General features: G+C 35.7%; 1 protein-coding gene across 1 annotated transcript in view; it reads left to right on the forward strand.

The window, feature by feature from the left end:
* Nucleotides 1–25,784, forward strand: part of RP1 (RP1 axonemal microtubule associated) — a 214,311-nt gene that overhangs the window by 128,420 nt on the left and 60,107 nt on the right. Inside the window, exons 31-36 of the mRNA XM_082755390.1 lie at nucleotides 4,120–4,289; nucleotides 10,445–10,664; nucleotides 12,998–13,152; nucleotides 15,527–15,744; nucleotides 17,081–17,267; nucleotides 19,078–19,288. Coding sequence (XP_082611516.1) covers nucleotides 4,120–4,289; nucleotides 10,445–10,664; nucleotides 12,998–13,152; nucleotides 15,527–15,744; nucleotides 17,081–17,267; nucleotides 19,078–19,288 — 1,161 coding nt within the window. The remainder of the gene's footprint in view (nucleotides 1–4,119; nucleotides 4,290–10,444; nucleotides 10,665–12,997; nucleotides 13,153–15,526; nucleotides 15,745–17,080; nucleotides 17,268–19,077; nucleotides 19,289–25,784) is intronic.

Genomic DNA, 25,784 nt, shown 5'->3' on the forward strand with positions numbered 1-25,784 from the left:
AGTATTAGTACCACTAGTACTGATAAAATTCCAGAGGTGAAGAAGAGTCTTGGAATAGAAAGTAACTGCTTTAAATTCTCTGAGCATCTGCAGCATTGAAAACTTTACATGTTAGAGAAGATAGCAGTGATAAGCAGGTACGCTCACAGCGGATGTGCAGACTTTCCATATAACATACATTTCCTGAATGCAGCAGTTTTGAAGTTAGGGAGACAATATTTTATGCATTCATGTGGTCATATACTATGTGAGCTGCACTCTGCAAGTGGGCTTCAGGAAAAGCCTTAGAAATTTGGTGTTTGGTGATTTCCAGAATAAAGTGTGCTCAGGTCAGGTCTAAACCAAAGGTTTCAAAACAAAACATGTAGTAAGTCACTCTGAAGGTCAGAATTCTCATTCTCTTTGGAGAACACTAACAAGCTAATAACCACCAAGCCAAATCAGAGAGTTTGAAAGTTGTCATCGCTAAGCGAGTTATTTGAGTACTCCCAGTACTTTTTCAGACAGGCCTCTGTTATGCCAGCTTTGATGAAGCATAAATTCCAGATCCCTGTGAACGCTGCTGGTGGCTATGGATTCTGCCTAGATGCAGAAGGCCCATATCATTTTTTTCAGCAACATTTGTACATCTGTAGATTATGGAGAAGTTTTGGCAAATCAAGCACAGGAACAGATCTATCCATCTGTTGATTTCTCCATGTATGTTTGATGCAAGAGAAGCAAAGACAAAGGAGATTGTATTGGTAGAGAATAGCTGCTCTCAAGTCACCAATGATGAAGTCATTCTGAGGGAGAATGGGACTTTACATCAGTCTCTAAAAGTCTCCTACATTGCTACTTCCTTGTTCTGTTTTCTCTTTTCCTTTTCTGCTTTAAAATAGGTGGACTATATTTGGAGTACCTAGTAAAAGATTTTCTCTCAAAGCAAAACCACGAACATGTTCCAATGTTGTCCATTCTGCAGTCAGTTAAAATGAGCTGGGCTCCTATAGTGTGGTTTGTAGGGTGCTCTGTGGCATTGTGGGCTTTTGTGGGTAGCACATAAAATACAGTTCAACTTCAATGAACGCTGTTCACTTAATAGATATTTCTAGGTTGGATCTTGTGTTGGGAAAGGTTTTTGATATTAAGACATTTAGAAAATTCATAAGAAAAGAGAAAATATGAAGTAAATTCTCCTTTGATTTCCTTTGTTTTCAAATCATTCACTATCTGGCAAGCTTTTGCTAATGGAGTAAGGATAATCACAGAATTACTGAATTTCAAATAGCATGGTCCTGCTTCACCAGAATAAAAAAAAAATGGAATAATATGTCCTAAAAACAGTGACGCCGATCCTCTAACAACACATAACTTGTTAGTATTTTGAAAGACGAAAAAAGAATCCTTCCTTTTTCAGTTTTCTTAATTATATAACAAAATGTTGACTTTATGTTTTACCATGCCAAATTTGCTATGCACAGAAGTTACTGAAGGTTTGATTTTCACAATTTTGCTGCAAGCATTTTTCAGGCTCCAAACTAGTGGTTAAAAGAATTTCTGGAAAGATATTGTTATGATTGATCTCTTTTAATTCCTTAAAGTTGACAAATGCTTATAATATTTTTTCTGGATATATCCCTATAATGTGAAATAAGATCTTTGCTTATATTGTTTAAGCAAAGAGAAAAAATATGGAGATTTCTTTCTGTTTCTGAATCCTGTTTCTTCTCCAGCATTCATTTTAGCAGTATTATACTGATGTCTCAAAGAAAATGACTATACTATTGCACATTAGCTAAAAGTAAAATAACACAGTAAAGCACCAGTCACTCCAAACAGAAGCTAATGTAGTTCAGTAGTATCAGGAAAAAAGGATTTTTTTTTTTTATGTGGCCATGCATATGAAGTACAGAAGGTGACCTACCTACTCAGGACCAGCTATCTGATTTTCAGAAGTTACTGAAGAGTTTGGAATTTTCTGAAATTCCAAATATAGAAAAATGATATAGAAGTCACTGAACCCAGTATGTATTAGTAATCAGTCTCCTGTCTGGTGACTGCCATCCTTATGAAGTAGCTATCTAAGATAATATAATATTAGACAAAATATTTTTTTCTTATTCTGGCATGAGCAGGTTAAATGAATTTGCTGAACGGAAAGGAAATACTGTGAGTCTGGGTTAGCTCTGTTACCAAGCAGTAGAAGCATTCAAAGCAAATGTAGGAGAACAAGCAGTCACAGATGCTAAGAGGCTTTAAATCTGTTAACCACTGATTTATTTCCTGGAAAACTCCCAGCTGGTGTCTTAGCCTTTCTTCTGAAATGATAATTAAAAACACAATCCTAGACATTAATTAAAATAAATCACCTTGCCCGAAATACCTTCTTTAAACATGCTGCCTCTTGGAGTAGAAGATAGGCAGATATGTGTCCTTGCTTTCTCTTAACTTGGTGCTTGCTTTCTCCTGAAGCAGGAAAGAAAGCAGAAAAAAGAAAGCTCACCTGGGAAACACTGTAATGCAAAATTATCTTAATTTCCTTTCTGCTCTTTCCAGGGTCAGTCTTCAAAATGGGGCATGGTTGGAATGGATATGAAGTTCAGGGCTATGTCAGGAGTCTTTGTGAAAATTTGAATCTGCTCATAAACCCTCAGAGTGCTCAGGAACAGCAGAAGCTCAAATGATGCTTGACTTCACCAAGTGTGACACCCTGAAGGGTACCACATGCCAACCTGGCACAAGGAGATAAAATTCAAAGCTGGCACAAGTATCAAACAACAAACATTCCTCATTAGGCAAAGTCTGAATCTTCCATTATACTACATCTGACTCATGAAATGACCTCAAAAAAAATAGTTCAGATGGAAGGATCCTTTCAGCTCCTGTGTTACTCAGCAGACTGACTGTGAGATGTGTATTCGCCTGCTGTTTTGTAGCTGAGCCCAGAAGAGTCAGGGAACAGTCAGATGTAATGAGAAAAAGCTTCTATAACAAGGGGGGAAATAGATTTACCTAAAGAAGACAAAGCAAAAAATCAGGGGAAAAATCATAAGTCAAGAAAACCAGAAAAGGTTTTCATTCAATCTCTACCTCCAAACAGGTGGAGGAAAACAAAAGGTGTGAAAAAAACAGTAGTATAAGAAAAAGAATCACATCTAATTTATTTCAGAACTAAACTATTCTACAGGTTATTTTGTCAGCACATTGCATTGTAGGCTTACCCAAAATCATGAAATAGTTCTCTTTTATGTTAATCTCATTAGCAAATTATCCTATTATCACAGTATCGGTCACGGTCTAAACATAGGTTTTTAATTTTCTTCCACTGTTAAGTTCCCTTTGCCATGCAGGATCAAGTGTTGTTTCTACAAATAATTCTTTTGAATTCAGGGCAAGATTTATAATCAACCACTTAAGCAACTTTCTAATCTATATTATCCATCTAAGACACAGCGTATTTTCACACACCTGGAATGGTTTTCTGCAGTTTCTGAGTTGCATTCTGGACTTTCAAATATTGCTATGAATACATGTCATCTACCAAAAAGAATGTCTGAAATCCATGAGCTGCGTTCAGTGAAAATACTTTGCAGTTCCCTAGATTTTGGATTCAGTCCTAATGAATGATCTGACACATGAGCAGACTGAATATGACAAATTAGGTTAGAAAAATCGGAGAAATGAGGTTTAGTTTTCATTATTTAACTAGGTGTGTATTAGCCAGCAGTTTTTGCAAATGGATCATATACAAGTTTTCCAAAATGTTAAGTTTTCTTTTTCATGTAACACAGAAACACCTTAAGTACCAAAATTTAATAAATGAATTACTGCAATTAAAACAAGTAATTTGTTATAAGGAATGCAAAAGCATAGCCAAATATTTTCTTTCTTTCTTTCTTTGTATTAATTACTGCTTGCACACATATTTGGATTGTTGTGTTTTGTTTGTAAAATCTTATTTACATTATAATTATCTTCCAGAGAGTGAATGTCTATCTGTCTATTATTGTAAAACAGGATGTAAGCTCCTAGTTATCTTTAAATTCTTTGTTGTAATAATAACAATGGCATTCATTAGTCTCTTGACTAATTTTCAGTCTCTTGATACTGAAAATGTGTTGTTTTTATTTTGTTTAGCTCAACAGTGGAGAGTGCAGGTTAACACAGATGGAGATTCCCCGGAACCACTGGATTGTAAAAGGACCCTTGTGATTTATGGCTCAAAGGGCAAAAGTGATAAGATCCTGCTTTCTCCACAAAGATCAGGACACGTGTGTTTTCTACCCAGAGCAATGGATGAATTCATTGTAAGTCATAAATATACAGTACTATACAGAGCTCCTCGTGACATTCCTCTGCAGCCAAAATATATGTGGAATTCTAGTTTTGTTGTTAAAATGACATATTTATTGCCAAAGACAGAATGATGTAACTTTAGATCTTAGGTCATCTTCTACTTGTGGTTCTGTTCTACTACAGCCAGCTGCAGTGTTCTCTTCAAATTTTCTGTATGTATCAGGGAAACAAATGGTCCGTTTCATGTAATTTATTGCATTCATCAGCTTGTCTTTTTTTTTTTTTTTTTCCTGAGTTGCAGTTTTTACAAAAGCAATATAAAATTATTTGAGAATGCAGAAAATGAAGGATTGGACAGTATTCCTCTGGGACGTGAGTGGCTTTTTCTTTCCTTTGTTTCAGTCTTTCTAAGGCATTCTCCACTCTCCCCAAAAATGGTTCTGTCCCTGAGGCCAACAGGCAGCAGATTTTTCTGGATGATCATAAATCACAGGAGAATGCATTTCAAAGTTCAATGGAGGCAGTTGCACCGAAGTAACAGCATATACGCGACCAGTATTAAAATCAACCCTAATACAGACCTGACACCTCATACACATCCTGCTTTTTTGAGAGTATTCATCTGAGGTGTCTTTTTAATGGTCAAATTCTGTTCTGGCTTGCTAGGTTACATCATTGCAAACTATGTTCATTGGCCTGAAGTGCAGCTTCTAGATAGAAGAGAGAAATAGCTTGCAATTCAAGGCAGTTAAACCTCAGAAACGCTTTTCAATGGCTGCAATAAGCACTCTGAAAACAATGACAAAACTACATTTAGAAAATGTTGTCAAATATTCATCATAATGACCTGATCCAGACTGATTTTTCAAATTTTAAATAACAAGCTAAATCAATTTAGGAACTTTGCAGGGAGTAAATGAAAAGATAAATGGCACTTGTTAAAGACAAGAAAGCTGCTGCTTATCAGAAAACAGAGAGGAAACTGAGCAACAAAAGGCATTTCCTAATCCACTAGCATAAACTGAAGAGGTCAATAAAGGCAGAGTCTATCATTGCATAAAGCAGGCCTCTGCTACATGCAACCTGTTGGTAATTTCTCAAATGGCATGTACTCTTTGTTGATTGCCTGATTTCACTGACTGAGTACCATGTTGGAAGAAGCTAGTATTGTCATATATGTGTCCTGGTTGTCCCCACTACTCTACTATCCTAGGTTCCCTACTATCCTATGTGCCATAATACTATATGCATCATACTGAGGTTCCACCCTAACAGCTTTCTAAATGCTTCTTCATACTTTGGATTGGCTTTGGGTTCATGTCTGTATCTTCCTGACAGCTATCTGTGCCTCTGTTTTTGTTGCTTTCTTTGAAAATGTTTTTTTTCAAAGAAAAACTCAAAACTATTTGAGTGTTGTTTACTAGGCATGAAATTTTGTCTCTTTGCTTCATTTCTTACAGTGTTTCCAGTTTTTGTAGCACTCTAAGGAACTCAAACTAGTAGGGCCTTAGGATCCTCAGATTCAGATATCATCATAAATATCCTCTTATCTTCTCTAGGTGGTTCAGCTAATAAATCCAGTTTCTTTTTACTCTCTCTTTCTTTTTTCTTACTAAGGCTGTCAGAAGCTTTGCTCATGTTCTCCCACTGTAGCAGCAAGCTGGAGGCATGAGCATGATGTCACCAGGCGGACAAGCTGTGAATTCAACTTCCCAACAAGCAGTAGTAAATGAACTTTTAAACCTCCCCAAGATCCTGGTCTTAGACAAATGTCAGTGCATTAAAAAGTACAGCAGGTTATGTGCTATAAGCAACTCATGCTTATTTTGAAACAGTAGGCTTATTTTTGATCTCAGAGATACATTTATTGCACACTGAGGACAGGAATGCGTGTAAATTCCTGATTTTCCAGGTGTTCTCACAGAAATGTATGCACAGATGTACATCGTATTCAAAATGATTATTTGATCCAAAATATTTCAAACCAACTCCTGTGAAAGAACAGGTGTAGTTTAATTGCACGAAGCAAGAGCAAAAAATAGTTTGTTAGAAAAAATAGCAGCATGCTAGCATGTTGGTGGTTTTCAATGGTCTCACATAGCTGTAGTAGAGTGGGTGATCTGCTTAAATAAGAATAAATTTAATTATAATAGATTATTTATAATAAATAAAATGAGAAATAAGTAAGTTTGTCTATGTTATTGAACCATCTGGGAGTTCTAGCACTGAAGATAGCAAGGCAAGAAACCATGCCAGCTCCAATGAACAAACACATTGGAAAATAACTGGGAAAATGTAAGTAAACTGACAGTACAATAGTAGATTTTTTTTTCTCTTATATTTCAGTGATAAAAATCAATTCTTGATCTCTAACGGAATGAGCAAATTTGTAAAGTGTATATATAACTTTTCCCTAGTCCTCAGCAGGTTTCTTGGTTGCTTACAGAGTAAGCTTGTCAGAGCATGCTTTTGGAGAGTCCTATTGTACTGCACACTTCATGTTATACAGATAATTATAAAATGCAAAGTTACGTTGACTGACGGATCTTGGGATAAGGATCTTTAAAACTATTCTCCAAAGCACTAGCACAGGTAGTATGAAATGAGTGACAGTATTGTAACCACAAAGCTCTGGCAGGTACAACTGTTCATAAATACACAACCAATATGGAATGTATTTTCAGGTAAAGACTATAAGGATGACAGAAAATTTTAGATTATGTAATGCTAATATGCTAGGTATTTTCCAAAGTGTGGGATGATGCTCCAGACAACAAGCAGTAGGATTTCTGGAGTTTCTGATACCTGTTCTAGTGAATTTTAGGATGCTTTGACCACACCCTTTACAATTAGAATAATTTATGCACAGATATATATATCTATTATAGAGACATAATGAAGAATTTAATTTAAGTGTGCACCTAAACAGTGAATTTTACAAAGATTTAATTACATTAGGCTTGATGCCCTTGGACAAGTCCTGTGTGATTCAAAAAGGATAAGGTTTAAAATATTATGAAATTCTCTTATCATTTTCATCAGTTACTTTCTCTGAGAGCTTCAAAACCCCGGTGGCTTTGCCAAGGCATCCTCTTAATTATAAGAACTATGCTCCTTCAGTCATGTAATGGAAAAACACTGTGTTATTTAGTATATGACAAATCACGTCCAATTCAGCTCAGATTTCAAGTACTGAATATTACATAAAACCATTCAGAAGAAATAAATGTGGATAAATTAATCAGGAAATTTTAATCATAAATAAAAATGAGGTAAATAGTTTCCTCTTGCAAACAGTCTGTAAATTTAAAAAGAGGATGTTCATTGAATATGTACTTTGTGATGGATTATTTTTCTGCATTGAAGGTCATTTTGCATCAATTAATAGGCATTGATGGAAGGCAAAGCCAATTATGGGATCAAAGATAGGATATCATATTCCAAAGGGAAACTGACTATATTAAATTGCTCAGAAAATGATTATGAGCATGATGTAATGACAATGTTCTGTTACATTGATGGAACTGAACAGAAAGTATAATAATGGCCAGAACTGTGGAAAAAATCCCAAACAAATAAACATGAAAAGGGGAGAATGTAATATATATTACATTCACTTGGAAATATTTGGTGTTTAATTCAACAGATCATGGACAGTATGATTGCTAGTTCTTCATGGCTCAAAGGCATGAAATTCATCAAAATTATGGTTCTAGAAAAAGAAGGGAAAACAGTGACTCTTAAATTATGTATTCTTAAATTATTTTTCTATATCTGACCTGTCCATTTTCTACAATGACTATTGAACATGTATTTATGAGAATTTAGAAGTCCAGAGAATTGCAAATTTGGGTAGCAGAAGACAGAGTAAAATGTGAGGTATAGCTTGCCCTGTTAAATAAAAATAACCAAATTCTCTAATGTTGCAGTTCAAACCACAGAGCTTTATGGAATGAGTGGTACATTGCATTTAAAGTAGCTCTGTGATACAGTCATGAGGTCTATCTGCAAGAAGGAAAATCTGCAGGCAATCATTTTCAAAATCGGTAGTCTGGTTCTGAAAGAGCAGGAGCAATGATGTGTGTGTGAGGGGACCATAGTTTAGATGTGTGAAGGAGCTGTGCACTCTTCTCTTGATGAACCTGGATATTTCCCATTAAGTTTAATAAGAGATGAATGCACGTTTTTTAAGAGAAATTAGACCACTTACTGTGCCATAGCTAATGATATCATACACAGCTTGAATGAAAAACTCTTGACAAGAAATTCTGCCCATGTATTTCCTTTTTTATGGAGCAATGGTGGAGACCAAGTCAGGACGTGAGGATACGGTAAATCCAAGAGGCATAACCCTCCTCACATGAGCATCACAGTCTGGGATGGCCTTAATTATGTATACTTGAAAGCAAGCATACAGGCAAGCAGGCTAGGCTCAGAGGACAAATCTGGTGTCCTCGCTGATGTAAAGATTCAGTTGTGTGTCTATTTTACATGCTGTGGAGTTCAGTTCAGGAACTGAGAGATTCCCTGTAGCCATGGGGCTGCAGGACTATCACAGAAACAGGTCCGTGCTTCTGCTTTTACATAGATGGTGGGTAGGAACTCTTCTCTGGTCCTTACAGAGGAATTCTGATTGAATTCTGATTTTATTTATTTATTTATTTATTTTGAATGACATGGCAACCTCTTTTGATACTTACTCAAGAAATTTAGACTGGAAGGCATCTTTTAAGTCATCAGGTGTGATTTCTTGCCTCATTTCATAAGTTCTACTTCATAAACAGTTCAAGCTTCTGTAAAATGATTTTGGCAGGTTGCTATTTTTTTAAATTAATCGTTCCTTTTCATACACTGTGGTTTTAGCATTTTTTATCTGCATAACGTTTATTAATCAGGGTACTCAACTCTCTCCCAAAATGACAAAGACATGCTTTCTATACTGTTTTTCCCTAATAAGAATAAGTTTACTAATATTTCCCTGCATGTATGTCTCCATTAAGCACAGGCACAAGAACTAGCTTTAAGCAAGGTAGGTCAGCACTGAATGGCTGTCAAGAGCAGAGCTAATAGCAGAATAAATTAAATTGTTAGGAGCTCTGTGCTGTGACTTAAGAGCCAGTCTGCTGGTTGTTCTAGAGCATGGTTCTGTAAGACTAACTTCAGAATCTTACTGTGATGCTACTTGATGCATGAAGAATTTATTTCCTGGCAATAGTCACCAAAGCTTTTGTTGTAGCTGGTTTGGGAAAATAAAATGCAATAGGTGGGACGAACAAGGCCACTGGTAAAGTTTTCTGTTTTGATCCTCAAAAATAATTGTTACACTTTTTAGAATAGTTCTGTTTTATGTTTTACTTGAATTTCCCTTCCCACCAGATCTTTCTTGTAGTTGGGGGCTCAGAAGACTTATTGTGCAGATGCTAATTCCATACAGATCATTAGAGCTTGATGCAGTTTGATCATCCCAATTCCCACAGCCCTAGGTTGGATGGTTTAACCACATCTCACAGAAGGCCACAGTCAGCAACCAGATACTGAGTTTCTCATGGGTAGTATGGGAACAGGGCTATGCTGTTCTACAGAGTTATTTCTGTAACATTCGTGATTCACATTTCTGCAGAAATATCCCTCCTCTTTCCCTCAGAAGTGGTTGTAAAGTAATTTCATGTTTTAATTCTAATCATTTTGCAAATGAGAATTTAGTTAAAAATTTTTCTGCTCGTAGTAATTATCATTAATTTTAATACCTAACGTGACTGCTGATATCAGAGCCTTTAATTGTAAGTTAACGTGCTCTGGTAAGGTCATAGCTTTAAATATTACCTTTTGTATTATGTGCAGATATTACTAATTTTAATCTTGGCTCACCCTAATGTTAAAGGGTCCTACTCACATTGCTAGTAAGATAAAATAGAAGAAAGAATAAAAGAATAAAAAAGAATAAATAAATAAGAGAATAAATAAATAAAAGAATAAATAAAAAAAGAAATAAAGAAGGCAACCTCACCTATGGCAAAGAGAAGGATGGATTGCCCTATCATACTCACCCTAGCCATAGAGCATCTCCATTGGTTGATGTTAAGTTAAGGGATTCTACACAGCTGGGGAAATCTCTGTGAGTAAAGTGCTCCTGACAGTACACTTTTCCTTATGATATTTGTTGCAGGTTGAGACTGGAGATGTGGGAGATGTATACAAGATTCGGGTCAGCTGTGATGATGTGCCAGGCTTTGAGGGCTGGCATTTGAAGTCTTTCCACTTAGAAGAGCTACATGCAAAACAAAAACTAAACTTTGACTGTAACTGCTGGCTCTCCATTAGCAAAGAAGACAAGGAGCTTGTGAAAGAATTCCCTGCAGTCAGTGAGGACCAGAAAACTTTGCCAGGTGAGAACAGTGAAGAAATATGAACAGTCATAGAATTGTAGAATCATAGAATGGCTTGGGTTGGCAGGAACCTCAAAGATCATCTAGTTCCAATCCCCCTGCCGTAGGCAGGGATGCCACCCAGTAGATCAAGGTTGCTATGGGCCTCATCTAACCTGTCCTTGAATACCTCCAGGGATGGGACATCCCCAGCTTCTCTGGGCAACCTGTTCCAGTGCCTCTCAGTGAAGAACCGTGCAAACTAACCTCTCAAAAAGAAATCACATACAAGAAAACACATATAAAATAGTGCACTTAGTCTGCATTTGATATCTTCAGTGGCTATGTGGTAACTGTCTTCATACAAGCACTGTAAAAATGCTGACCATTTAAGAAATTTTAATTTTCCAGTTAATTGACAAATTGGGTTTCACAGTTGCTAAATCTTCTGCATGATTTTGTGTGCAAAAATGAAAAATATAATTATATTTTTTAAAGATACAGCACATGTTCAAAGCTATGGAAATGATTTGTGGTAGATTTACTGTTGAATTACTCAGCTTATAATAGCTTTAGTTACTAACAGGAGGAATTCTCATTGTAAAAAAAAAAAAAAAAAAAAAAAGTTTTGTATTTGTTTTTCCCTAAGGACTTTTTTTTTTTTTTTTTGACATACTGAGAGTTTTACAATATATTCAGAAATGTTCTTGGAATGTGGAGACACTGCATTTGTTCAGAAAATTGGGTAGTTACACATGAGATAAAAGTAATTGGAGATATGACGGCTTTTCTAAACTAAAGTTCCAGTAGTTCTAGTCCCTGACCATCTCAAACCTGTTAACAACTTTAAAATAAATTATAGCATTAAGTTAGTTAAATGTTAGCTTAGCAGAACAGTATGTTAAATACTACATTTGAAAAATTTTGGCCATTCATTTTGTCTAAGTATCAATACATCTGCAATTTGCAATTTAATGATCCTTCTCAACAGAAAATCCAAATCTGACTTTGTAGATTGAGGGAAGAAAGCGTGTGAGCAACACAGAGGCAAAGAAGTTTTAAAGTTGCTGTCATGTATCCTACAATAATAAATGCATTTGGTAAATTTTTATACATATATGTCATGCATCCAGCCTCTGCTAGTCTATTTTACATGAACTTTACATAGTAGTTTATTCGTTGGCCTGTGATGGTTATTAATTACTGCAAAGATCATTCACAGAATCACAGAATCATTGGAAGAGACCTCCAAGATCACCTAGTCCAACCTCTGACCTCATGCTAACTAGTCCTCCACTAAGCTCTACATCTAAATGTTTTTTAAAGACATCCAGGGATGGTGACTCAACCACTTCCCTGGGCAGCTCATTCCAATGCCTAACAACCCTTTCGGTAAAGAAGTTTTTCCTAATATCCAACCTAAACCTCCCCTGGCGCAACTTTAGCCCATTCCCCCTCATGCTGTCGCCAGGCATGTGGGAGAACAGACCAATCCCCACCTCACTACAGCCTCCTTTAATGTACCTATAGAGAGCGATAAGGTCGCCCCTGAGCCTCCTCTTCTCCAGGCTGAACAAGCCCAGCTCCCTCAGCCCCTCCTCGTAGGACTTGTTCTCCAGGCCCCTCACCAGCTTCGTCGCCCTTCTCTGCACCCGCTCAAGCACCTCGATGTCCTTCTTGTAGCGAGGGGCCCAAAACTGAACACAGTACTCGAGGTGCGGCCTCACCAGAGCTGAGTCCAGGGGGACGATCACCTCCCTAGCCCTGCTGGTCACACTGTTCCTGATACAAGCCAGGATGCCGTTGGCCTTCTTGGCCACCTGAGCACACTGCTGGCTCATATTTAGCCGACTATCAACCATCACTCCCAGGTCCTTCTCTGCCTGGCAGCTCTCCAACCATTCCTCTCCCAGCCTGTAGCTCTGCTTGGGGTTATTGCGCCCCAGGTGCAGGACCTGGCACTTGGCCTTGAACTTCATACAGTTTCTAACAGTCCCTGAGCAAATTCAGATGAATTCTTATTTTCAGGACCTTATACTGTAAAATACAAATGGACAGAATTTGTCTGGATGCTGGTAATTCCAAGCTGCAGAAGTCTAAGTTGTCTGAGTACAGTTTCACTTGAATTTCTAAGGAAGCTAATGGAAAGAATTTATTGAGGCTAGCTTCAAGACATCACATTCACAAAGAGTAAACTGACTATTTCAGATTCTTTCGTAGTTGCAGAAATAAAAAATCAAACATTAATATTACTAAATAACCTACATTGTTGTTTTCCTTTAAGTACGTCTTTTATATCACTTTTTAATATTTTATTTTATTTTATTTTATTATTTTATTTTATTTTTATGCAGTCCATAAATATGTTGTCTTTGTACATACTGGTGACTTCTGGGGAGCAGAAACCTTTGCAAATGTTTATATCACTCTTTATGGGACAAGAGGCGACACTGGTGTAAGGAAACTCCATACATCCCTAACACCAGGAAGAAAATTTCAACGGAATAAGGTAATAGCACAAAAATGCCATCTTACATGCCTGATCAGACTACATCTTGTTATAGAAGAGCAAGAGTATGGAAACAGTATTTGTCTTTCAGATATTCAGAGCAGTATTCAATACCACTGTCATTTCCTTCCTGTACCAGTACATCCCCACATAATAATCAGGGCTCTGTATGACCACATACAAAACAGTTTGCTGGGAGAACCTCTGTGATCACACCTCTTTTTTCTTCTATTCTAAATTTAGGTAATCAAAGAATTAAAAATTTTTGATAGAAAATTAGTTACAGAAATTGCTGTGAGACTTCTGCATTTTGTGCTGTTTCTGTAAACTAGTATAAGCACTAACTTAATGTCTACTCAATAACTTTAGATGGGAGACAAGAATTCCACGTACAGAAGAGAATGCTTCTAGATGACCAATAACAATACAATTCTTCTAATATGTAGTCAGCTTTCATAAGCTTACTGAGCATTTAAGTTTGAAAAAGCATATAATCTTATTTTTTGCTCACTATCAAGATACACATTATCAAGGAGAGTACTACATTTCTGTTAAATAATTTCATTGAATAATTACCACAGCACTGGATTTGGTACATACTGGGGGAATTTCTAAAATTGATTTTCCATACATCTCAGGTCTATATATACATGTATTTACAGAAGATAGCACTTTTCAATAATTATTTTACCTCCATGAACAGATTTATTTCCTAAAATGGACTAATTAAAAAAGTTCAGGATTTTGGCTTACAATCTGGCTGTCAATAGTCCTGACTATTGTTAAAAAGAAAATGAGTATTTTTGTCATACAGAAGTATTTTTAATGTTAGCAACCGAAAAGCTACTTCTCCAATATTTTGTTTTTAAAAGTAGCACAGATAACACATAGGACTTTGGTGAGACCTGCATTTTTCAGAAATCAGTTTGCCAATAACTTCTTTTAATTGCCCTTTTAGCAGGTTTAGTAAGTTCCTACTACTGAGATAATGTTTTATTGCGATGACGGTGTTAATTATAACCAAAGAATCATAGAATATAGAATATAATCAAAGAATCATAGAATATCCCAGGTTGGAAGGGACCCATAAGGATCATTGTGTCCAACTCCTGGCTTCACACAGGTCTACCCAAAAATTCAGACCATATGACTAAGAGCATAGTCCAAATTCTTAAACTCCATCAGGCTTGGTGGTGTGACTATGTCCCTGGGGAGCCTGCTCCAGTGAGCGACCAGTGATACCTCCTCCTGATATTCAGCCTGAACCTCTCTTGTCACAGCTTGACTCCATTCCCTTGGGTTCTATCACTGGTCACTAAAGAGAATAGATTGGCGCCTGCCCCTCCACTCCCCCTCGCAAGGAAGTTGTAGACTGCCATGAGGTCTCCCGTCAGCCTCCTCTTCTCCAGGCTGAACAGGCCAAGTGACCTCAGCCGCTCCTTGTATGTCTTTCCCTCTAGGCCTTTCACCATCTTTGTAGCCCTTCTCTGGACACTCTCCAATAGTTTCACATCCTTGAAATCATAGATATTGTTGTTTAAACTCTAGTTGTTCATAACCTTGTTGACCTTTATAAGCTACCATCAAGCCCATCTGGCCCTAGGCTGGACTTGACTTTCTTATAAAACAAGAAAGAATTTAGTGGGGCATGTAATTTCTGTGTTGCTTTTTTTTTTTTTTTTTTTTTTTTTTTAAACAAAACAAAGCAAAACTTCTCTTTTTCTTACTGTGTCTTTTCCATTCTGCTCCTATCCCTGGTATTTTGCTCAAATTTCTTCACATTGTCCCCATTCATCTTAATCTCCTTTCTCTTGCTTACTAGTTCAGTTTTGTGTTTCTGCACTAATTTCTATTTTGTAAGAAAAATAAAAACTTAGGCTTTTCTAACTATTGGAGAGGAATTGAGAAAGTCTTCTGGTAGTGAACACTTCCTAGATTTCTAACTTTTCTTTAGGACTTTAATTTAAGTAAAATCTGAATGATCTATAAAATATAAATTTGCCTGATTCATTTTAGAAACTTGAAGTGCCCTAAAAGAAATTTGATTAGAACCAAAATCTTGTCATAATTGTTTGCCTGTCAGAAGGCATTATGTCAGAAGGTATATACATTTTATTGTGATATGCAGTGATTGAAGAAATACAAATTATCCAAGGATCAGAAGAAGTTACGTCATTAAACAGGATTCGATGTTAGACGTAATTAGTGTGTGTTTTCTTGGATTCAGAAGGGAGATGTTATGTTAAATGTTACTAAAAATATGTGTATATATATATCCTCAGCAAAATCCAGGCTAAGCTTTCCCTTGACTTCAAGCATATTTGGGTGCAAACATTTTTAAATTTTTTTATTAAGTGTTTCCCTTCTTTTGCAGGTGGATTCATTTTTGGTGGAAGCTGTTTTTCTTGGTCATTTGCAAAAAGTGGTTATAGGGCATGATGGAGAAGGATATGGGGCTGGCATGTACCTCAAGATGGTAACAGTCAGGGAGTCACAAGACTCAGACAAAGAATGGGTTTTCCCATGGTGGAACTGGCTTGATACTCATCTGGGATTATGTGAGACTGTTTGTGAGATAGTTACAGTTGGTAAGTTCTTCTGCAAAACTGTCTGCCTCTCTACATATTTTTGAATTTGGCTACAGATCTTTCAGATCTCTATATTGTCTTTCTTTTATTGCAAATGTGATTTTTCAGTTTTATTTTTTTATTATAGAAAGACTGCATCTAGTAATGTCAAAGTGAATAAAATTCTGTATATTGTGTATGAAACTCTCACCTTCTGAATTAGATTTAGCACATTGCAATGAAAGATTTAAAGCAGGTAAGAGTTTTAGATGAATGCCTTATGGGGATAAATAGCTTAAGTTTTATGCATTATTTTTCAGGTCACTTAGGATCTAATTTGAAATCCAGAGAAAAATTACTTTAGTTAAATGAGCTTAGTACCCATGGTATTATTCCACTGTGCAAAGAAACAGTGCCATTTTTCTATGCTAAGTTTACACTCATTTCAAGTTTACTACACCAAAAGATGTGCAAATCCAAATCTGGATGTATCTGGCAAAAGAACAATTACAGCAGGACCTGTAGCAAAGATTTCTTCCTTCAATCCTGTGAAAACAATTTCATGTAAATGAACTGTTAAAGTTCATCCAGAACGAAGAATATGGCTTCAAATCATAAGGTGCCCTTGATAGATATGTAGGCATTCAGTTGTATAATTTTTTCTGAATTGTAGAAAGCAGATTTTTCTAAGCTGTTTCCTTCCATTAAATCATTTTCATTTCCCATAGAATGATTAAAATGGAATGAAAATGAAGGATAGCAGCAATTAATAGAGAAAAAGAGAGGAAGATGGTAATATTGAACTCTTAAGATCTGCAAATATTTTTTATGTGTTTACCTGTTAGTCTTACACTATTATAACACATTATATTGCTAAGTATTATACAGTTGCAAGTGAAGTTCATTGTTATTATTCATTTTGCATTAGGTGTCTACAGGCTACAGATGGCTGGTGCTTCTAAATGATAAATTGGTTTCGGTAACATTGATTGCTTTTTTTAAGAACAATTAATTAGACCTCTAAAAGGTGACTGACTGTTCTCTTAGTAATTACTTCCAAACATGACAAGGAGGATAACATGGTATCAGGAAAATACCTGTGAAACTAAAGTTTAAACACAGCAAGAACATTAAGCTGTTAAATTCTTGGCAAAAACAAAAACAAAACCACCACCACCACCAAAAAAAAATTAATAATAAAGGTATTGATGTGTTATTCTTAGTGAACTGTTGCCATAGATACAACGTAACCTGCAAATAGAGCTTGCTTTGTGTACTGTAAAGGCTATGGGCCTGTTATTTTATGCCATTCTGTCATATTGTTGTCTTTCCTCTTTCTCTTTGATCATTTTTAAAGGTAGAAGATTGATTTCTTGTCCTAAACTGCCTGAAATCAACATGCAGTCATCAGGTCTCTGGATAATGGACATCACTGGATCTGACTTGAGCAATGAAGTGGATCCATTACACCTTTCTTTCATCTTCTACGGCAACCTGAATCACAAAAAGTTGCCACTTCAAGTTACAGGAAAAGCAATTCAAATCAAAGTACTTCAACCTTTATCTATTGAAAGAAAAGCCTAAGGATCATGTACCTGATGACCCTCTTAATTCTGAGTTAAATTGTGTCTTTAAACTAAACTACCAAATTGATTTTTAAGTCCTCTATGTAGTTTGGCACAGGTCATCATTTTTGTTTGCAGGCAGTAAGGCTGTCACTGGGGCAGTGCTTTTTGAATGAGTAGAAATGAACCTTTTCCCAAGATTTCACCAAGCGAAGTGGTTCCTATGTGCATATCACAGTACATACCAGCTTGCAGGTGCTGATTTTCAGTTCTTGTTGATATTACAAAAGTAATTTGTAAACATACAATGTTTTGTGCCATGAGATACTATCGAGGTTTTAGGGCAATGATGAAGAAGGAAAAATCATGTATGAGATGAGACTCAACAGAAAGTTCATTTTTGTCTTTCATGTAATTTATTCATCCTTGTCACCATGTTTTTTAAGGCTAACTTCTTTTTCTTGCATTGTTAGCCTCTTTTATTTTTGCCTGTCATTACCATTTTGTTTTTCCTCTTGATCAGCTCCTTTTTCCCCACAAGTTTTCCTCTTTACTTAGTTCTCTTAGTTCTTCTATCATTTGTCTTCACTTCCTCCTATTACTCTTCAACGTAAATATTAACAACCTTTTGACTGACTGAATGAATTTGACTGCATTGAAATATGGCCTGCTTCTTTCCCAATTCTTTTACTTCCTTCTTGTAACTATAATTCCTTCCTCGGTGCCAATGCTGTGTTACTGTTATGCTATTCTGATTTTACTCTCTATGAATGTAGAGTACATCTCTCCAATACAATAGAATTTGGAACTGACCTGAAGGTAAACACTACAGAAATCTACTCTAGTTTAGGAAATCCCTGAACCACAAAGTGCTGAAAACTAGGAAAATTTTCAAGGAAAGTGTGACAATTACCTGTCCTGTTCTTGTACTGCTTGTTCCATCTTTCTATTGGCCTTTGTGGGTTCTGAGGAAATAGTTGACCCCTGTGAGAAAACTGGAAGATTTAACCTCAGTTGGTTTGTTAGCCTTGTTTTAACCTTGATCTACAGAAACAACTATATGGCCAGACTGATGGAATGGGACGAAGCAGACAGACAAGGCAGTAGGAGCTTCTCAAGCCAGCTTTGTATCACAGAAATGTGTTCATGAAGCCATATCCTGAAAGATGTTTCTTCATGATTGACTGCTGAAACAGCAGAAGCAGGTAGCAAGGGAAAAGCAGGAAAATAAGGGTAAAGAGATCCCTGTCCCAAAGAGTGAGTGAGAATATGTTACTTTTGATCATGGGGTTCATCAGAAAGCAGCCTTGGAGTTGTGAATAAAGAAACTGTTCCTGGTTCTTCCTACTAGTCTGGTAAATAGGACTTAATGATTACACCAAAGAAATAACCAGCTGTTTTTTCATGTTCTTCCTGTCTTTAGTGAAAGAGGAAGTAAGCACACTAGATTAGGCTATAAACATGTTCCAAAATGAGGAGTACCTAGTTCTGCTAAAGAACCTCTTCTAAATATAAAGAAATGGTATGAAACTGGAAGTACCCTATCAGAGGAAAGGTCAGGTCCCATGTAGTGCTGCTAGCTGGGCAGTATTTCAGTGCTACTATCTGGGCAGTATTTGCAATGAAAGAGCAAGGGAAAGAATAGTTAGAAAGGGGAAAAAAGGTAACAGTTATAAATCTGCTCCAATTCTTCAGCTATTGTAGTTTGATCAGCTGTTGCATACAGCTGTCAACTACATTTGATCTGGCACAATTAGAATGAAATCCATTCATCTTCTCTTTTTCTCACTTAGGATGAACTGGCAGATATTGGCTCACTGTACAAAGTTCAGGTAACTGGCCCACATAGTGAGCTAAAACAGCCATGGCGCTTAGATTTACTGCATATGAAGCACACAGGCACAAAGGAAGAGATGTATTTAGCTTTTGACTGCTTGTTCAACCCTAATGAAGACAAATGTGTGGAACTGCCAGCTCTCTATGCAGATCAGGAGCCTTTGCCTGGTAAGCTAAGTCTGTTTTTGTTACTGGGGTCAGGATCTATGTCACTGGAATACCAGTATATCTCCTGGGCCTGAAATACTACTGTATGAGACTTTCCACAAGAATTTCATATTAAGGAATATGATGCTTTGCACTTGCATTTATCAAAAAAGAAAGCTGAGCAAAGAGGAATCACTTGTATCAGGATTATGACAGATGTTATAACTGCTGACACCAGACACAGAATATGGTTTCTTTCATGTGAGACAGTTCCAGTTTTAGCTCTTGATTATTTATTATCTCTTCAAATTAACGCTGTGTCAGCTGAAGATGTGTACAAAATATTAACTTGTGTGTAATATTACCTGAATCTTCCTATTCACGAAGAAATGTGACCTAGAAATGTAGTCAATGTTTTAAGAATGAAAGAATTGCTAAGACACCCTACAAAACAGAATTAAAAACAAACAAACAAACCAAAAAAGCTTTGTTACAATCAGCCAACAAAGGATAGCCAAGAACTTCAATTGCAGTAGCATTTTATTGATGTTGATGAGAAATTTATAGTACAGCTAGTATTATTCCAGCAAAAATATATTGAGTTGCAGTTTTCTCTGATGTTATTAATACATGTGAATTGTGTATATGATGATGACAGAGATATGATAAAGTGATTACCCCCAGCCCCCCAGGAATATGGAGAACAACCAATTGCATACTGATGGCTTGATCACTCACTATTTAAGAACAGGACTCCCATTTATGCAGCTCATTAGAATAAAGAGGATTGATGCGGATAGTAAAGATCATGTATTGAAGCGTTTAGTGACAGTTAAGAGCTTTATTGCCAGAGGCTATAGTACAAAGAGTGTTCTGCTTAAACAGAATAGAAAATAATAGAAAAAGATGGAAGCTACCCAGAAAAAGGAACAAAATATTCCATGTGAACTTTAGCACACTGTTCTCTAGGGAGATTTTCCTAAATATTTTATCCCATTTAAAGTTGAAACTCGAACAAATAAAATAATGAAGACCTTATAAATCTCTGATTGTATGTGGGTTTGCATAACTTTAAACAATTAGTAGCCTTGCACTCATTTACTGAAAAAAAATCTTATGTTTTTGGTCCATCAGGTTCAAAATAGCATTGGATGTTGCATGTAATATATTCAGAATGTAAAATGCTAAATACATAACAACTCTGGTGCTTGTTAAAATCTCCATTACCCCAATTTATTTATGAAAAAAAAAAAAAAGGAAAATTATAAGTATTGGTAATTATTTTCAGAATTTGGAATTGCTAAATGTTTAACTAGATATTAAAACTCCAAAAGTTCAAACCAAAATAAAAATTCTAGAATTCATCTCTCAAGTCTTTGTTATGCTAAGAACCAAATGGAGATAATGTAAGAGAGCAGTAATGTTATTAGTAGAGCAATTCAGTTGAGGTGAAATGAAAGGCTGAGATATTTTCCTTGGAAAAATACTAAGAAGGAGATGTGTACATAGTTTCTGACACAAATTATCACATAGTTGGGTAGTGTTTACTAACCTAGGAAGTTTCACACAAACCATTTAGTGGAGTCCAGAGTAAGGGAAATACCTCAGAAGGAATTCTCTTCTAGATTTCACTGGCTTTGAGTATGTGAGCAGTCCTTTTGAACTTACATGTATGTCCATAGATGCAGTAATGACATTTGGGATACTTAAAGATGCACCTTATTATGAATGATCTACAATTGAAAGAATTAATATCAATCAAGTTTTGTTTTTTTTTTTTTTTTTTTTCTCTGTGGCCCCAACACTTATTCAGTCTAAACATTCTAAATGTCAGCTTTTTCCTTGTATTCTAGCTAATATACTGGAGACAAATCAGTTTGCACTCATTATTTCTTCTAAAGAGACACATTTATGGAGATGTCTTCAATAAATGTCTTGGTAATATAAATTTGAATAAAGACAAAAGAACAATTTTGAAAGATAAAGATCGATAAAGATCATTGCTATTCCCAGACAAATCAAACAACAAGTAGATAACTCTATAGGGAGCAATGTAAATGCAAAAAACATCCAAGTAAAGAGTATCCTTTATCAGTTATGTCAGCTGCCTGGTTGTAACGAAGGCCATGTTATTATAAATACTTCTCTTCTAAACTAAGTGATTCCATGAGATTTAGCAAGGCAAAAATAGATATCTGTACTCATCTGTGATCTTCAGGAAATTCACAGCTACTTCTTTAAGGTGTTTTTAGTCTGCTTTTAGTTTCTCACTGTTCCAGTCTGCCAGTGATAGGCAATAAATGATATTAATCCCCCCAGTGCTGGGTCTGTTTTGCCAGTGATGATGTAAGTGATCTCCCTGTCCTTATCTCAACCCTTGAGCCTTTTCCATTGTATTTTCTCCTCCTTTTTTATTTGAGAAGGGGCAGAGAGAGAGTGGTTGTGGTGTTCAGCTGCCCAGCAAGGTAAAACAACCACATCATCTGATTTGGTGAGACTTGAGGATGATTTCATTCCCAGTAAGTTACAGCTGTCAATTGTCATTGAACATATTTTTAATATTTAAAAAAAATAAAACAAAAACAAAACATACACACGTATTTAAAATTGATTCTCTGAAATTGCTTTATCCTAGTATTTTATAAACATATTTTTTAGTCTATCTTTATCATGGTCCAAATTATTTATCATGCATCTTTGTGGACTTCAAAATAAAATATACTGATTACTATTTTTTTTTCCCCCCTTATAAATTCTGTGATAATTCTGCAGAGGACATTAATGTGCATATTAACACTCATACTGACACAAAGTCAATGCACACTTAAATTGTGAGGTGCTTTTGAAAATGATGTTTTCAGTTACACTTAAAATTTTAGAACTTCTAGCTCTTAGCTTCTATATTTCTTGATGCTTTTGAGATAATTTCTTGATGATTTTTAGAATGCCATTGTTGTTAAATGCAGTTGAAATCATGTATCAGAAGTTAAATAGCAGTATATATCCCAACATAGAAGTTATCTAAAGTTAGAAGAACTTGCAATATGTAGTTCTTAAAGTAACCACTGAAGATGAGTGTTACCTTATATTTACTAATGTACTTTTAACACCAGTTATGAATTTGACTCTTCTGGCTCACATTAGGGTTCTGTGATGCAAATTAAGATTTTTTTTTTCCACAACATGAACACAAATTACAACATCCCCCCTCCATCCACCAAGTCTGTTAACATAAGACCATGAATTAAAGTGCTTAACATCTGTAGCAATAAACATCTGTATTAACAAACATATTCATCTTTAAAAAAAAAAAAAAAACAACAAAAAAAAACCACAAAGCTTTACATTTTTACAATATACAGACAAAATATAACTTTTTCACTGCTTTGTTAATCATAATAGGTCACTGCTATGTAGTAGTGTACCATGGATGTATTGAGGCATGGAGAAGTATTAACTTACTTATTTACTTAACTGTACTAGATACCGTTCAGTCCAGCAGCTCACGTTTATCAAATAGTTCCATTTTCATTAGAGGCAATGATAAATTCCATGTTAACTTCCAAAATGAAAGTAGTTCAGAGATGCTTCAGCTAATGTATTCTTTTGACTTATAAGACTTATTAGCCATGGCTTGTTAGCTCAAACATAGCACCAACCTAGCAAGAATGAATCTGGCTTGGGTATTGAGCTGGTGAAGTGAGTCATAGTATTCTGCTTAATTTGACTAATTCGTATTCCTGCTAACTCAGGCCTCTCTTACCACACACTTAAGTAAGGTAGATGAATCCTGTACTTTTGATTAGATTCATAATATCAAATATTGAATGGGTACAAGATGATTTGCTCCACAGTCTTCAGCCTTTCTTAGTGTTTTTCCCCCATTGTAAAAAATACTTGTGCTGCTTGATTTCATTGCAAACCTAAAATCATAATAGTGTAAAAAGTTTAACTGTACCTCTGAGATTCAGACAGGATATGGTTGTACCATTTAAACTGTTTACCCTGAAAAGGCATTGAGATTTATATAGGCAAATGCTACTGAATATTGCTCTAAATGATATTTGAATAAGTTTTGATTCATAGTAAGTTAAATAAAAAAATGGCAAAATCAAGGTAACACCTTATCATAGATCATCAATCATAGATCGATGATCCTGTTTTTAATTCATGTTCTTTTTCTCTTTTCAATGAGCACTGATCATTTTCACTTTTCAACAATATTGACTTACGTCTGAAGCAGTCCTCTTTTATAAAGAGGATTGGACAGAGACAAAGAATAGCAAGGCTGAACAGAACATCACATTTTAGTAGATTTTTGTTGGTAGAGGGATGTTGTCTATTTGATAGTGAGAATAGTCCCAAATCACCCTGAAAACTTTAGCCTTTTTCCTAGAAACTCATTTATATTGTGCCTTCCTTTATAGGAGTTCCTTTGTATATTTTGTTTTGTTTTGCTTATATAACAAGAGTCCTTTCTCTTATCCAAAATCTTTGAAAATTAAAGAAGTATTTGCTGTGACTACAGTGAGCTTTGAATTAGGCATTAACAGTTTCATATGGAACTTCTGACTCAGAAAAAATATTAGGTATGTTTCTAATTTTTGGTATGTATCTCCCTTGAATACAGATATTATGAAGTAACTAGTTGTGTAATTAAAGTTGAGACCATGGTTAAGTATTAATGATCATGGACCAAAACAGTAAAAGCATTTGTAGACATTGTGATTTCTAATTCACACTAATGAGTGGTCAGATCTGTGGTACAAACTCTTTCTAATCTAATTCACACAAGCAGCCTTTTGACTTCAATGGATCTGCTCACATGAGCAAGTTATACATATAGTATACCTACAACAGATGAATGATATAGAGGCTTACCTTCGTATCCTAGCTCCTCTAAAAGCAAAAATGCCATTGGCTAAACTCCAAAGAGTCTCTTGGACACCTCATATGCTTTCAAATATCTAGATCTCCAGCAAGGGCAAGTCTGTGTAGCTAAGTTCACTTTATTGCAACTATATTGTCTTTCATCTGACAGTGCATATTTACCTGCCTTGAAGAAAGGGATGAGATATATTATAGTTCCAACCTAGGAAAACTTTTTTTCTATTCCTTATCATCAAACATGAGTGATGTAATCAATTACAAGCACTCTCCCAGGTCATGGTTTAAATGTGAAAAAAAAAAAAATCCAGGAAAAAAATCCCTTAAATTAATAATGACACAATGAAATAAATTTTCTTTTCAGAAAACAGTGTTTTTCATTCACCATTCCCACATAGCAAAACATGAAGAGAAACAAAGACATTTCAGTATATCACAATGAGCACACCTTCATTAGCAGACTGATACAGTCCCTATTATTTAATGAATCCTTTTAGATATTCATTTTTCAATCAGTATGCAAAACCACCCAGTATGCAAAACCACTTTCATTCCAGTGATGTGACCTTTTTATTTTAGACACATAAAGAAATAGCTATATAAGATGTCACAATATTTGAATTCAGGCCTTTTGATTATAACACTCAATATGAATAGCACCAACTTGTGAAAAGAGCTGTAAGAAAAGCTTAAAAATAAATATCCTCAGAACACTTTTTTTTCCTCCCTGTTTTCCTCTCACCTACGCATGAAAATAAATGACAGCCTTAGCTCTGGGTTCTTAACAATCATTCTCAAACCTACCAGAAATTTCTCATAATTATATCTCTTTAGAGGATGTAGTTTGGCTAAATGGAGCCATTTCTGTCTTGGAATAAATTTGATTCAAGAGGCAAACTATACTGAAAATATCAGAAGTTTCCAGGATCTATACTGAGTTATTTGTGCATCCTGTGATGTATTTTAGACTGAAATATGTATTTCAGATTTGAATAATGTGTATTTCAATGCTTTCTGGCTTGTATTGTCAATTGTGCAACTGAAAGTGCTTCTCAGTTGCTTCTTGGTTCTGTGTCTGTGTAAAGCACCATTTCTCTTTGTACACACACATTTCCTGGAAAAGCAAACCAGGACCAAGGTACAGGCAAGCAGCAGAGTGAGACTGGAAGAGTTTCTGCAGAATGCAACTGTCACACAGTCTAGACATTGCTGAAATTTGCTTTACTGTGCCAGTGATGAAGACTGTGGGAGTTGTGGCTGAATAGTTTGGAGTAGTCAAAAATAGTTCAGTATGCATAAAATGTTGGATTTTAAGGGTGCTCAGTCCTTCAACATATCAATCCTAGAGCTTATGACAAAAACCGTTCATGAGATAATAAATTCATTCTTGAATATATTCATAGTATGTGTGTATTGTTTATTACCCACATCCCAAATGTGACTTTTACAGTGGATAAAAATGTTCTTCTGAAATGCATTGGAAAAATGAGTTTTACAAGCCAGTGTGGCTGCAAAGTGATAGGTTTTTTCCTTAGGTCAGAGTAACAATGCTTGAAGTTGGAGGCAGAACATCCAGACTGTCTAAGTTTAGACTCCTAACTTTTAATGTCCATCTCTAAAATATAGGGGA

Source organism: Aythya marila (assembly GCF_965140915.1).
Source record: "Aythya marila genome assembly, chromosome: 2".
Classification (NCBI taxonomy): Eukaryota; Metazoa; Chordata; class Aves; order Anseriformes; family Anatidae; genus Aythya; species Aythya marila.